Source organism: Gopherus evgoodei, unplaced genomic scaffold, assembly GCF_007399415.2.
Source record: "Gopherus evgoodei ecotype Sinaloan lineage unplaced genomic scaffold, rGopEvg1_v1.p scaffold_39_arrow_ctg1, whole genome shotgun sequence".
Taxonomy (NCBI): Eukaryota; Metazoa; Chordata; order Testudines; family Testudinidae; genus Gopherus; species Gopherus evgoodei.
In genome coordinates, this window is record NW_022060060.1 from 3347179 (window position 1) to 3359951 (window position 12773).

Genomic DNA, 12773 nt, shown 5'->3' on the forward strand with positions numbered 1-12773 from the left:
GGGCTCTGCTGCAGGGCATGGGGTGAGGGGCTCAGTAGGGGGCACCCTCTGGGGCTCTCAGTGCTGACCCCAAAGCCCCAGTGCCCCGGGGGGCATGTTTGGGGAAGTTCTGCCCACTTGGTGAGCAGTAAAGGGATGCTGCATTTGCCCGAATTGGGGTATTAACGCCAGAGCCATGGTTCACCTGCCTGCGGGCAGCGCCTTCACTTCCCATTGTAACCCCTCTGCCTGGCTTAGGAGGGATACAGCACTGCCAACCCCACCCCCGCCCGAGTGCAGCTGTTCAGCTCCCCCTGCCCTACCCCAGAGGCAGCTGCATCTCAGCCCCCGGCCACGACTCTGTAGAACCAGCCCCAGCCCCGCAGCTCTGGACCAGGCCGGCCCAGGGTAACTAGCCACCTCAGCCCAGCGCCCGGCCCTGCCAGGCAGGAAGGGGTTAAGGAGCACAAAGGAGACCCGAGTGCCCGGCCGGATTAGGACTTCGCTTCCAATGAGGGGCGCAAAGGAGGGGGCGGGTCCATGCTCCGAGGAGGGGGGCGAGACCCCGCCCGGGAGCGTCCCGGTGTCCACGGGCTCCCGAGCCGAGTGGCGGACCCAGGGGTGCCTGGCCCGGCGCCCCCGCGGGGATGTCTCGCCGCAAGCAGCGCAAACCCCAGCAGCTCATCTCGGACTGCGACGGGTCCACGGGCTCCGAGAACGGTGGGTGCCGGGGGCGGGGGCCCGGGGGCGGCAGGTGCTGCTGGGAGGGGCCAGGGCCGGCAGGGGAGCCGGGCAGGCGGACTTCGCAAATACGTGAAACTCCTCAAAGTCTCCAACTCCCCCGGGCTGTGCCCCCTGCGCCAAATCACCTATCCCTGAACCCCCGCATGGGTGCCCCGGCACCTCTTCTAGCTATGAATCCCCTGCACCCCGCATCTATCCCCTGGACCCCCTCATGGGTCCCCGGTACCCCATGTAGCTATGTAAGCCATTCACCCTGCATCTGACCCCTGAACCCCCCATGGGTCCCCAGTACCCCATCTAGCTATGAATCCCCTGCACCCCGATCTATCCCCTGCACCCTCCATGGGTCCCCCGGCACCCCATCTTGCTATGAATGCCCTGCACCCCACATCTGACCCCTGAACCCCCCATGAGTCCCCCGGCACCTCATCTAGCTATGAATCCACTGCACCCTGCATCTATCCCCTGAACCCCACAATGGTTACCCCGGCACCCCATCTAGATATGTATGCCCTGCACCCCGCATCTGTCCCCTGAACCACCCCATGGGTCCACGGTACCCCATCTAGCTACGTATGTCCTGCACCACGCATCTGTCCCCTGAACCCCTCATAGCACCCCCGGCACCCCTTCTAGATATGTATCCCCTATACCCCACATCTGACCCCTGAACCCCCCCATGGGTCCACGGAACCCCATCTAGCTATGAATCCCCTGCACCCCGCATCTATCCCTTGCACCCTCCATGGGTCCCCCGGCACCCCATCTAGCTATGTATGCCCTGCACCCTGCATCTATCCCCTGAACCCCGCATCTCTCCTCAGCACCCTGAATCTGTCCCCTTCACCCTGCATCTCTCCTCTGAACCCCTTGTGAATCCTCAGGCACTCCATCTACCTATGTATCCACTGAAGCCTGCATCTGTCCCCTGCATCCCTCAACTGTCCCCAGAACCCAGCAAGGTTCCCCTGCCCCGCCCTCTAGCTATGTATCCCCTGAACCCTGCAGCTGTCCCCTGAGCCCCGCATCAGTCCCCTGAACACCCCATGTGTCCCCCGGCACCCCATCTAGCTATGTTTCCCCTCCACCACGCATCTGTCCCCTGCACTCCTCACATGCCCCCTGAACCCCGCCATGAGTCCCTCAGCACCCCATCTAGCTATGTATCCCCTTCACCTCGCATCTGTCCCCTGAACACCCACATGGAATCCCCAGCACTCATCTAGCTATGTATCCCCTGCACCCCGCATCTGACCCCTTAAACCCCCCATGGGACCCTGACTCCCCATCTAGTTATGTATCCCCTGCACCCCGCATCTGTTCCCTGAACCCCCATTGGTCCCCCAGCACCCCATCTAGTTATTTATTCCCTGCACCCCGCATCTGACCCCTTAAACCCCCCATGGGTCCCCCGGCACCCCATCTAGCTACGTATCCCCTGCACCCCGCATCTGTCCCCGGAACCCCTCACCTTTCCCCGGAACCCCCCATGTGTCCCCCAGCACCCCATCTAGCTATGTATCCCCTGCACCCCGCATCTGTCCCCTGCACCTCCAGGAGTGGCACCAGGGTTTTTGGCACCCTAGGCGGGGGTCCTTCCGCACTCCCTGTCCTTGGCAGCAATTCTACGGGGGGGGGGGGTCCTTCCTCGATCCGGGTCTTCGGCAGCAATTCTGCGGCGGATCCCACTGCAGAATTGCCACCCAAGACCCGGAGCGCGGAAGGACCCCCCACCGCAGAATTGCCGCCGAGAGTGGCAAAATGCCGCCCCTCCAAATCCTAGTGCCCTAGGCAACCGCCTAGGTCACCTAAGTGGAAGCGCCGGCCCTGTGAACCTCTCATCTCTCCCCTTCACCCCACATCTGTCCCCTGAACCTCTCATCTGTCCCTTGCACCCCTCCTCTGTCCCCTGCACCCCTCACATGTCCCCTGATCTTCTGGCACCCCATCTAGATATGTATCCCCTGCAACCTGCATCTGACCCCTGTCCCCCGCACCCCACCTCTGCCCCTGAACCCCCTCATCTGTCCCCTGAATTCCCTTCTCTGTCCCCTTCACCCCTCTTCTGTCCCTGTTCCCTGAACCACTCCTCTGTCCTCTGAACCCCCTCATCTGTCCCCTGACCCCCGCATATGTCCCCTGCACCCCTCTTCTGTCCCCATCACCCCTCATGTGTCCCCTTAACCTCCAGCACCCCATCTAGCTATGTATCCCCTACACCTCTCATCTGTCCCGTCCCCTGCACCACCCATCGGTCCTCCGGCACCCCTCATCTGTGCCCTGTCCCCTGAACCCTTCATATGTCACCTGAACCCCCTCAGGGGTCCTCCGGCACTCCATCTAACTATGTATCCCTGCACCCCTTATCTGTCACCTGAACCCCTCATCTGTCCCATGAATCCCTCATCTGTCTCCTGCCCCTGAACTCCTCATCTGTCCCCTGCACCCCATCTAGCTATGTATTCCCTACACTCCTCATCTGTCCTCTGCACCCCTCATCTGTCACCTGAACCCCATCATTCATCCTCTGGCACCTCATCTAACTATGTATCCCCTGTACCCTGCATCTGTCCCCTGTCCCCTGCACCCCTCATCTGTCACCTGAACCCCCTCATCGGTCCTCTGGCACCCCTTCTAATTGTGTATCCCCTGCACCCCACATCTGTCACCTGAACACCCTCCTCTGCCTCTTGTATCCCGCATCTTTCCCCTGAACCCCCTCCTCTGTCCCCTGCACCCTGCATCTGTCCCCTGTCCCCTACACTCCCACATCTGTCCTCCAGCACCCCATCTAGCTATGTATCCACCGGCACCCCCCCATCTATCTATCTCCATATACACCACTCCTCCATATATCCCCATGCACCCAATCTATCGGTCTGTGCTCTCCTACACACTTTTCTACCTGTCCATCCATCCACCCACCCATCTCCATACACCATCCATCCTCCATCTATCTGTCTCTTCCCCACTCTGTGCAGCGCAGGTCCGGTCCCAGCCCCCTGGGGACCCTTTGTGCGGTTGCTAGGTAACCCTGTGAGCCCTGGAAATCTCTTGTGTTGAATTTGGGGGGGTTTGGTTTGGGACTTTGGCTGCGGCCGAGGGAGCCAGAGAAACAGGCCATGGCTCCCTGGGGGATAGCTGGTGAGAGCGAACATGGCAGGGACAGCCCCCCAGTCTGGCTCCCCTGTGTCTGTCTGTCTGTCTGGTGCCAAGGCCTGAAGCCCCCGCTGTGCACACTGACCTCTGCTGCTCCAGAACCAGGGGGCTGGATCCCGGCCGGGCTGGTGTGAAGGAAGCCAGGCCAGTTCACCCAGCTTCTGTGTCCCCAGGTTACCCTGCACTTGTGGCAGCGCTCGCAGCCCGGGGGTACACGTCAGCTCAGCTGGAGATTGGCCTCCTTTACAACAGGCTACAGAAGCCTGTGGAAGTCAGTACAAACGAACATGGCTACAGTGACTTTGTGCTGCTCTCTCCACCAGAGATGGAGATGTGGGTACAATAGCGATGTGCCCGTTGGGTTGTTGTATGAGTATAGGGTCAAGGCGAGGAAGTTAGCCGTTGTTCAGCGCTCGTGTGCTGGGTCACTCTTCTCTCTCATGTCTAGGTTTGTCAGCAAGTCGTTTTTAAGAGAGGTGAACTTGGGGTTACACAAGACAAATCAGCCTTCTGGAAGGGGGACAGTCGTCTGGAAAGGTTGAGAGCCACTGGCCTAGTGGGACTCTGGCCGCAAACCCACCTCCATCTGTCCCACACACTCCCCTGGAGGGCAGATGCCCTGGGCATGGGGGAGGGCAGCTGTAGGGGAGTATCAGGGGTCAGGGATCTCGGTTCTTCAGGAGGGGCAGGGACCCGCAGCTGGGATCTACAGGGTGCAGGGACACATCTCCCCCACCCCCGTATATGAGGGCGCAGGGACCCTTGGCTGTGTTTGGAGCTCGGGGACCCCCAGCTGGACTCGGGGACCACCCAGGGCCACACACTGGGGCACAGGGCCCCCCATCTGGGCTCAGAGCTAGGGGACCCTCAGCTGGACTTGGGGAACCCCAGGCATTGGGGTGCAGGGACCCTCGGCTGGGCTTGGGAACTCCATGGCTGGATTCAGGGCGCAGGGACCTCTGGGCATCAGAGTGCAGGGACCCACAGCTAGGCTTGGGAACCCCACGGCTGGATTCAGGATGCAGGGATCCCCGGGCATCAGGGTGCAGGGACCCACGGCTGGGCTTGGGAACCCCACGGCTAGATTCAGGGCGCAGGGACCTCCGGGCATTGGGGCACAGGGACCTATGACTGGGCTTGGGAACCCCGCAGCTGGATTCAGGATGCAGGGACCCACGGCCATTGGGGTGTAGGGACCCCAGGCTGGGCTTGGGAACCCACGGCTGGATTCAGGGCGCAGGGACCCCCGGGCATCGGGGCGCAGGGATGCAGGGCTGGGCTTGGAAACCCCACGGCTGGATTCAGGATGCAGGGACCCCTGGGCATTGGGGCGCAGGGACGCACGTCTGGGCTTGGGAACCCCACGGCTGGATTCAGGGCGCAGGGACCCCCGGGCATCGGGGCGCAGGGAAGCACGGCTGGGCTTGGAAACCCCACGGCTGGATTCAGGGCGCAGGGACTCCGGGGCATCGGGGCGCAGGGACGCAGGGCTGGGCTTGGGAACCCCACGGCTGGATTCAGGGCGCAGGGACTCCGGGGCATCGGGGCGCAGGGACGCAGGGCTGGGCTTGGAAACCCCACGGCTGGATTCAGGGTGCAGGGACCCCCGGGCATTGGGGCGCAGGGACGCATGTCTGGGCTTGGGAACCCCATGGCTGGATTCAGAGCACATGGACCCCCGGGCATCGGGGCGCAGGGACGTACGGCTGGGCTCGGAGCTCGGGACCCCCGGCTGGGCTCCACACGGAGCGGGACCCCCGTGCGTCGAGGCGCCCGCAGCGCTGGCCCCGGGCTCGCCGCCCCGGACTCCGGACACCAGAGGTCCCTGCAGCCCCGGCGGGTCGGATCGCTCCGGCTCCTCCCTGCATCCGCTCCCTCCTCCTGCTTCCTCCCCCCGCATCCTCCTTCTCCTCCGCTCGGAGCGCGCAGGCCCCGCACCGGACCGCCCCGCGCCCGCAGCTCCGGCATCCGGGGAAACAGGCCATGGCGGAGCCCGCAGGTGCGGTATTGCCCCTCGGCCCGCCCGGCTGGGACCGGTCCCGGGCCCCCTCCGCAGCCGCAGCGAGGAGGGGGGCAGCTCGTCCGGCCTCCGTCCGTGCGTCCATGCGCCCCTGTCCGTCCGCCTCCTGCAGCCTCTGTCCCTCTGTTCATCCATGCGCCCATCCCTTCCTCCCCTGCACCCCCTGTCCGCCCCGTGCACCCTCTGTCCGTCTGTCTGTCCCCGCACCTTCCTGTCTGTCCGTCCGTGTATTCCCTGCGCCCCTGTCCGTCCGCCTCCTGCAGCCTCTGTCCGTCTGTCTGTCCCCGCACCTTTCCGTCTGTCCGTCCGCGTATTCCCTGCGCCCCTGTCCGTCCGCCTCCTGCAGCCTCTGTCTGTCTGTCTGTCCCCGCACCTTTCCGTCTGTCCGTCTGTGTATTCCCTGCGCCCTCTGTCTGTCCATTCGCCCCTGTCCGTCCGCCTCCTGCAGCCTCTGTCCTTCTGTGCATCCATGCGCCCATCCCTTCCTCCCCTGCACCCCTGTCCGCCCCGTGCACCCTCTGTCCGTCTGTCTGTCCTCGCACCTTCCTGTCTGTCCGTCTGTGTATTCCCTGCGCCCCTGTCCGTCCTCCTCCTGCAGCCTCTGTCCGTCTGTCTGTCCCCGCCCCTTTCCGTCTGTCCGTCTGTGTATTCCCTGCACCCTCTGTCTGTCCATTCGCCCCTGTCAGTCCGCCTCCTGCAGCCTCTGTCCCTCTGTGCATCCATGTGCCCATCCCTTCCTCCCCTACACCCTCTGTCCGCCCCGTGCACCCTCTGTCCGTCTGTCTGTCCCCGCACCTTCCTGTCTGTCTGTCCGTCCGTGTATTCCCTGTGCCCCTGTCCGTCCGCCTCCTGCAGCCTCTGTCCGTCTGTCTGTCCTCGCACCTTCCTGTCTGTCTGTCCGTCCGTGTATTCCCTGCGCCCCTGTCCGTCCGCCTCCTGCAGCCTCTGTCCGTCTGTCTGTCCCCGCACCTTTCCGTCTGTCCGTCTGTGTATTCCCTGCGCCCTCTGTCTGTCCATTCGCCCCTGTCCGTCCTCCTCCTGCAGCCTCTGTCCCTCTGTGCATCCATGTGCCCATCCCTTCCTCCCCTACACCCTCTGTCTGCCCCGTGCACCCTCTGTCCATCTGTCTGTCCTCGCACCTTCCTGTCTGTCTGTCCGTCCGTGTATTCCCTGCGCCCCTGTCCGTCCGCCTCCTGCAGCCTCTGTCCGCCCCGTGCACCCTCTGTCCGTCTGTCACCTGCACCTTTCTGTCTGTCCATCTGTGAATTCCCTGCGCCCTCTGTCTGTCCATGCGCCCCTGTCCGTCCGCCTCCTGCAGCCTCTGTCCCTCTGTGCATCCATGCGCCCATCCCTTCCTCCCCTACACCCTCTGTCCGCCCCGTGCACCCTCTGTCCGTCTGTCTGTCCCCTCACCTTCCTGTCTGTCCGTCTGTGTATTCCCTGCGCCCCTGTCCGTCCTCCTCCTGCAGCCTCTGTCCGTCTGTCTGTCCCCGCACCTTTCCGTCTGTCCGTCTGTGTATTCCCTGCACCCTCTGTCTGTCCATTCGCCCCGTCCGTCCGCCTCCTGCAGCCTCTGTCCCTCTGTGCATCCATGCGCCCATCCCTTCCTCCCCTACACCCTCTGTCCGCCCCGTGCACCCTCTGTCCGTCTGTCTGTCCCCTCACCTTCCTGTCTGTCCGTCTGTGTATTCCCTGCGCCCCTGTCCGTCCTCCTCCTGCAGCCTCTGTCCGTCTGTCTGTCCCCGCACCTTTCCATCTGTCCGTCTGTGTATTCCCTGCACCCTCTGTCTGTCCATTCGCCCCGTCCGTCCGCCTCCTGCAGCCTCTGTCCCTCTGTGCATCCATGTGCCCATCCCTTCCTCCCCTACACCCTCTGTCCGCCCCGTGCACCCTCTGTCCGTCTGTCTGTCCTCGCACCTTCCTGTCTGTCTGTCCGTCTGTGTATTCCCTGTGCCCCTGTCCGTCCGCCTCCTGCAGCCTCTGTCCGCCCCGTGCACCCTCTGTCCGTCTGTCTGTCACCTGCACCTTTCTGTCTGTCCATCTGTGTATTCCCTGCGCCCTCTGTCTGTCCATGCGCCCCTGTCCATCCGCCTCCTACAGCCTCTGTCCCTCTGTGCATCCATGCGCCCATCCCTTCCTCCCCTACACCCTCTGTCCGCCCCGTGCACCCTCTGTCCGTCTGTCTGCCCCCGCACCTTCCTGTCTGTCCGTCCGTGTATTCCCTGCACCCCTGTCCGTCCGCCTCCTGCAGCCTCTGTCCGTCTGTCCGTCCCCGCACCTTTCCGTCTGTCCGTCTGTGTATTCCCTGCGCCCTCTGTCTGTCCATTCGCCCCGTCCGTCCGCCTCCTGCAGCCTCTGTCCCTCTGTGCATCCATGTGCCCATCCCTTCCTCCCCTACACCCTCTGTCCGCCCCGTGCACCCTCTTTCCGTCTGTCTGTCCCCGCACCTTCCTGTCTGTCTGTCCGTCCGTGTATTCCCTGCGCCCCTGTCCGTCCGCCTCCTGCATCCTCTGTCCGCCCCATGCACCCTCTGTCCGTCTGTCTGTCACCTGCACCTTTCTGTCTGTCCATCTGCCCGTCCGTGTATTCCCTGCGCCCTGTCTGTCCATCCGCCTCCTGCAGCCTCTGTCTGTCTCCACCCCATGCACCCTCTGTCTGTCTGTCTGTTCCCGAACCTTCCTGTCTGTCCATCTGTCCGTGTATTCCCTGTGCCCTCTGTCTGTCCATGCGCCCCTGCCCATCCGCCTCCTGCAGCCTCTGTCTGTCTGTCCGCCCCGTGCACCCTCTGTCCGTCTGTCTGTCCCCGCACCTTCCTGTCTGTCTGTCCGTCCGTGTATTCCCTGCGCCCTCTCTCTCCATGCGCCCCTGCCCATCTGCCTCCTGCAGCCTCTGTCTGTCCGTCCACCCATACCCTGCAGCCTTCTATGTGGCTGTCTGTCTGTGCATCCCCTGCACTCTCTGTCTGTCTGTCCATATGTCTCATGTGTCCCAATGGAGTTACTCCTGATTTACACCCTGGGGAAAGGAGAACCCTGCACTGTCTCCCTATCAGCCTGGGACATGACCCCCCTCCCTGGATTCTCTTGTGCCTGTGGGGGATAGGGGTGCGTGGAGTCAGGAGGTGCCGTGCGGGGAAAACCAGCTGGGCACTGTGTTCCGGGCAGATTTCCGAGTGGGGAAGGGGGAGGACTTGAGGGGAGCAGGCTCCTCTGCCCCCTATAGCTTTGGGGGGATGTAGGAACACCCACTATAGATATAGCAGAGGTCTCAGGTTCCTGTATAGATATGGGAGATGTCTCTGGTTCCCCTATGGTTTGGGGGAGCTGCAGAAGCTCTGGGCTGCACGGGGATCCCCTGGCATTGCCCCCCAAGGTCTGACCCTCTGTCTCTCTCTCCCCACAGGGGACACAAGTGACGAGGCAGCCCCATCCTGCCCCACAGAGCTGGCTGCCCACCGGGACACCTGTCACCCCAACCAGCCCCTTCCCTCCTCCTCCTCCTCAGCCAACGGGCAAGACAGCGCTGGCTCTTCCTCCTCTTCCTCCTCCTCCTCCTCTTCCTCCTCGGAGCCCCGGCCCGACAGCCCCCCAAGCATGGAGACAGAGACGGGTCCTCTGGCCAGCAACCCCTTGGCCCCGGAGCCACTCCCTCCTCCACCGCCACCGGCTCTGCCGGCTGCTCCCCCACACTCCGGGCACCTCAACATCCCCCTGATCCTGGAGGAACTGCGGGTGCTTCAGCAGCGCCAGCTGCACCAGATGCAGATGACGGAGGAGATCTGTCGGCAGGTGCTGTTGCTGGGCTCCCTGGGGCAGCCGGCCACCTCAGCCCCCGCCCCAGAGCCAGCCTCAGGGGCCTCCCACCAGGCCAAGGCCCCCTTGCCCGTCTTCTCCATCAAGTCCGAGCCAGTGAGGACCCAGGTGTCAGGCTCCCCAGAGGTGCCCAAGCCCACCTTCTTTCACCTCTACCACCCTTTCCCTGGCAGTGCCAGGGGCCCCAAAGCGGAGCCCATCCTGGCCCCGGCATTCCCCTCCACGGGACTTCTGGCCGCCCAGTGTCTGGGTGCGGCGCGGGGCCTGGAGCAGGCCACCTCTCCAGGGCTGCTGCGGCAGAAGAACGGGGCCGGAGGGGCCGAGCCAGGGCTGGAGGAGAAGCCAGGGGGTCGGCACAAGTGCCGCTTCTGTGCCAAGGTCTTCGGGAGCGACAGTGCCCTGCAGATCCACCTGCGCTCCCACACAGGCGAGCGCCCCTACAAGTGCAACGTCTGCGGCAACCGCTTCACCACCCGGGGGAACCTCAAGGTGCACTTCCACCGGCACCGGGAGAAGTACCCGCATGTCCAGATGAACCCCCACCCGGTCCCCGAGCACCTCGACTACGTGCTGACCGGCGCCGGGCTGCCCTATGGCATGTCAGTGCCGCCCGAGAAGGCCGAGCCAGGCGAGGAAGCGGCGCCCCCCGAGCGCAAGGGGCTGAGTGCCACTGAGAGTCTGACGCTGCTCTCGGGCACTGCGGCCGGGGGCGCAGCCACCACTCAGACCCTGCCTGTCTTCAACAAGCTGGTGCTGATGAAAGCGGCCGAGGGGCGGGGCAAGGGGGACGAGAACACGCCGCCAGGGAGGGAAGCAGAAGGAGCACGGGTACCCCTGGGCAAGCTGCCCAGCTGGGCCCTGCTGGCCAACCACTTCAAGGCGGGCAGCACTGGCTTCCCCTTCCCCTACGTGCTGGAGCCGGTGGGAGCCTCCCCCTCGGAGACCTCCAAGCTGCAGCAGCTGGTGGAGAAGATCGACCGACAGGGGGCCTCACCCGGAGCCGGCCTGGCGGCTCCCTCGGCCTCTTCGCCGCCCTCCTCTTCCTCCTCGGGGCCCAACCAGTGCGTGATCTGCCTGCGGGTGCTGAGCTGCCCCCGGGCACTGCGCCTCCACTACGGGCAGCATGGTGGGGAGCGGCCCTTCAAGTGCAAGGTGTGTGGCCGGGCCTTCTCCACCCGGGGCAACCTGCGGGCGCACTTCGTGGGCCACAAGGCCAGCCCGGCTGCCCGAGCCCAGAACTCCTGCCCCATCTGCCAGAAGAAGTTCACCAACGCCGTCAGCCTCCAGCAACACGTCCGCATGCACCTCGGGGGCCAGATCCCCAATGGGGCCCTGCTGCCCGAGCCCCCTGCTGCCCTGGGGGAGGGCACCCGCCAGCCCGAGGTCCCCGCCTCGCAGAGGGATGAGGAGGAGCTGTCTGAGGAGGAAGAGGAGGAGGAAGGCAGCGATGAGGACTCACTGGACAGCAGCACGGAGAAGGCCCCGGGGGGCTCAGAGGGGGCATCCAGCCCAGAGGAGGAAGCAGCCCCGGCTCACACCAAGGAAGAGGAGGATGCTGGGAAGCTAGAGGTGGGGGGAGCAGCCGATCCCCGCGCCTCACCTCCTGGGGGAGGGAGCCCCTCACCCGCCATGGAGGGAGAAGGAGACTCCAGCATGCAGAAGGCAGAGGGAGGAGGAGACAAAGCACAGGAGAGAGAGGATGAGGGGGCAGCAGGGCCTGGAGCCGAGGAGCCACGGGCCAGCCAGGCCAAAGAGGGGGTGGCGCTGGCCTGTGGGGTCTGCAAGGAGGGATTCCCCGACGGGGCAGCACTGTGTAAGCACTCCCTGGCAGCCCACCACCAGGTAAGAGAGCCCCTGCCCCTCCCCACCCCACCCCAAGCCTGTCCCCTGCCTCTCCCTGCTCAAACTTCCCCCATCTGCCCCTGCCTTTACACAGGGTCTCCCTTGAGATGTAATGGGCTCCCCTGCCTGTCTCTGTCCCTGTGGCAGGTTCCCCCAGGCAGCACAGCGTGGAGCTGCAGCACAGCACGGCGTGGCCGGCGTCTGGTCCCAGAGGCCCCAACAGCACCGGGAGGCGCAGCAAAGCTGCAGGAGTTCCTAGCACGGGATGTGCCGACCCAGCTGGTGGGGCCCCTGTCCTTCTGGAACCAGTACACGGCCTTCATCGCAGGGGGGGGGCTGGCTGCCAAGACCTGCCGAGGCCCCCCCGTCACCGCCACCCCTTCCTCCTCTACTGCACCCCCTGTACTTTTTGGCCCAGCCATTGCGCCCAGCAAGGCGGCCCTCACTGAAGCCAAGGAGAAGCCGGCAGGAGGACTTCCAGCTGCAGGGGAGGCTGCCCCAGAGAGCCAAGACAAGGCGGAGAAGTAGCCAACAAGCCCTCAGCAGGTAACATCCCTCTTCCCCCGGGGAATAAAAAGAGGAGGCGCTTGACCCCAAAGTCCAGCCCCGCTGTGATGGGGGGCTGCTCCAGAGACACAGAAAATCCCCCACCCTTCCCAGCCATGGCACGGCTCATTCCCCAGTTTAGCCACTTCTTGCGGGGCAGGGAGCTGGGAGGGTGGTTGATGGAAAGCATGGGGGCCAGGGCAGACTAGAGGTCACTTGGGAGAGGGCTGGGGTAGGAGGTTGCTTGGTGGGACATATTTGGTGTCAGAGGTCAATCAGTAGGAGGGCTAGATGTCAGAGGTCATGCCATCAGTTTGGGAGGTTGTGCAACCCCACTCTCCCCAGCAGTGCTGTCCCCTAACCCCATCTCTCTCTCTCTCTTCCAGGGGGCACCAGCCCTGGCGTGCTGCAAGAGGCACCAGCCCCCACGGGGGGATCAGGCATCGGGGACACGGCCCCCACACAACTTTAGTGGCATTTTAGTCTTTTACTTTTACCGTAGCTCAGAGGGGACTGGGCGGGAGGCAGGACCCTGGCGCAGGGACCAGGGCTGTCCCAGCCATCTTGGACCCATAGTGAAGCGCCCTCTAGTGTAGAACAAAGGCCCAGCTGCTCTGGCCAGGGTCAGCAGGACTTTGTCTGTGTCTATCATTAAAGCAGTTTGACAAATC

The 12773-nt window shown here is 64.1% G+C and overlaps 1 protein-coding gene across 2 annotated transcripts; it reads left to right on the top strand.

Moving 5' to 3' along the window:
• The first annotated feature begins 596 nt into the window (after positions 1-596).
• On the top strand, positions 597-12773 carry SALL2 (spalt like transcription factor 2). 2 transcript variants are annotated; one of them, XM_030545764.1, is made up of 4 exons: positions 597-699; positions 9305-11556; positions 11704-12102; positions 12489-12773. In XM_030545764.1, exons 1-3 carry the CDS (start codon positions 627-629, stop codon positions 12082-12084), a joined length of 2706 nt encoding a protein of 901 aa, XP_030401624.1. In that variant the 5' UTR covers positions 597-626; the 3' UTR covers positions 12085-12102; positions 12489-12773. The 2 variants fall into 2 exon arrangements, with proteins under 2 accessions (XP_030401624.1, XP_030401625.1); XM_030545765.1 differs by lacking the exon at positions 597-699 and adding an exon at positions 5769-5881.

Bases quoted from the DNA above. Each gene is read 5' to 3' on its own strand.
- SALL2 (XM_030545764.1), top strand. From the start codon at position 627: ATGTCTCGCCGCAAGCAGCGCAAACCCCAGCAGCTCATCTCGGACTGC. The intron at 700-9,304 runs GTGGGTGCCGGG...CTCTCCCCACAG, and splicing joins GTCCACGGGCTCCGAGAACG to GGGACACAAGTGACGAGGCA. The intron at 11,557-11,703 runs GTAAGAGAGCCC...TCCCTGTGGCAG, and splicing joins CCCTGGCAGCCCACCACCAG to GTTCCCCCAGGCAGCACAGC.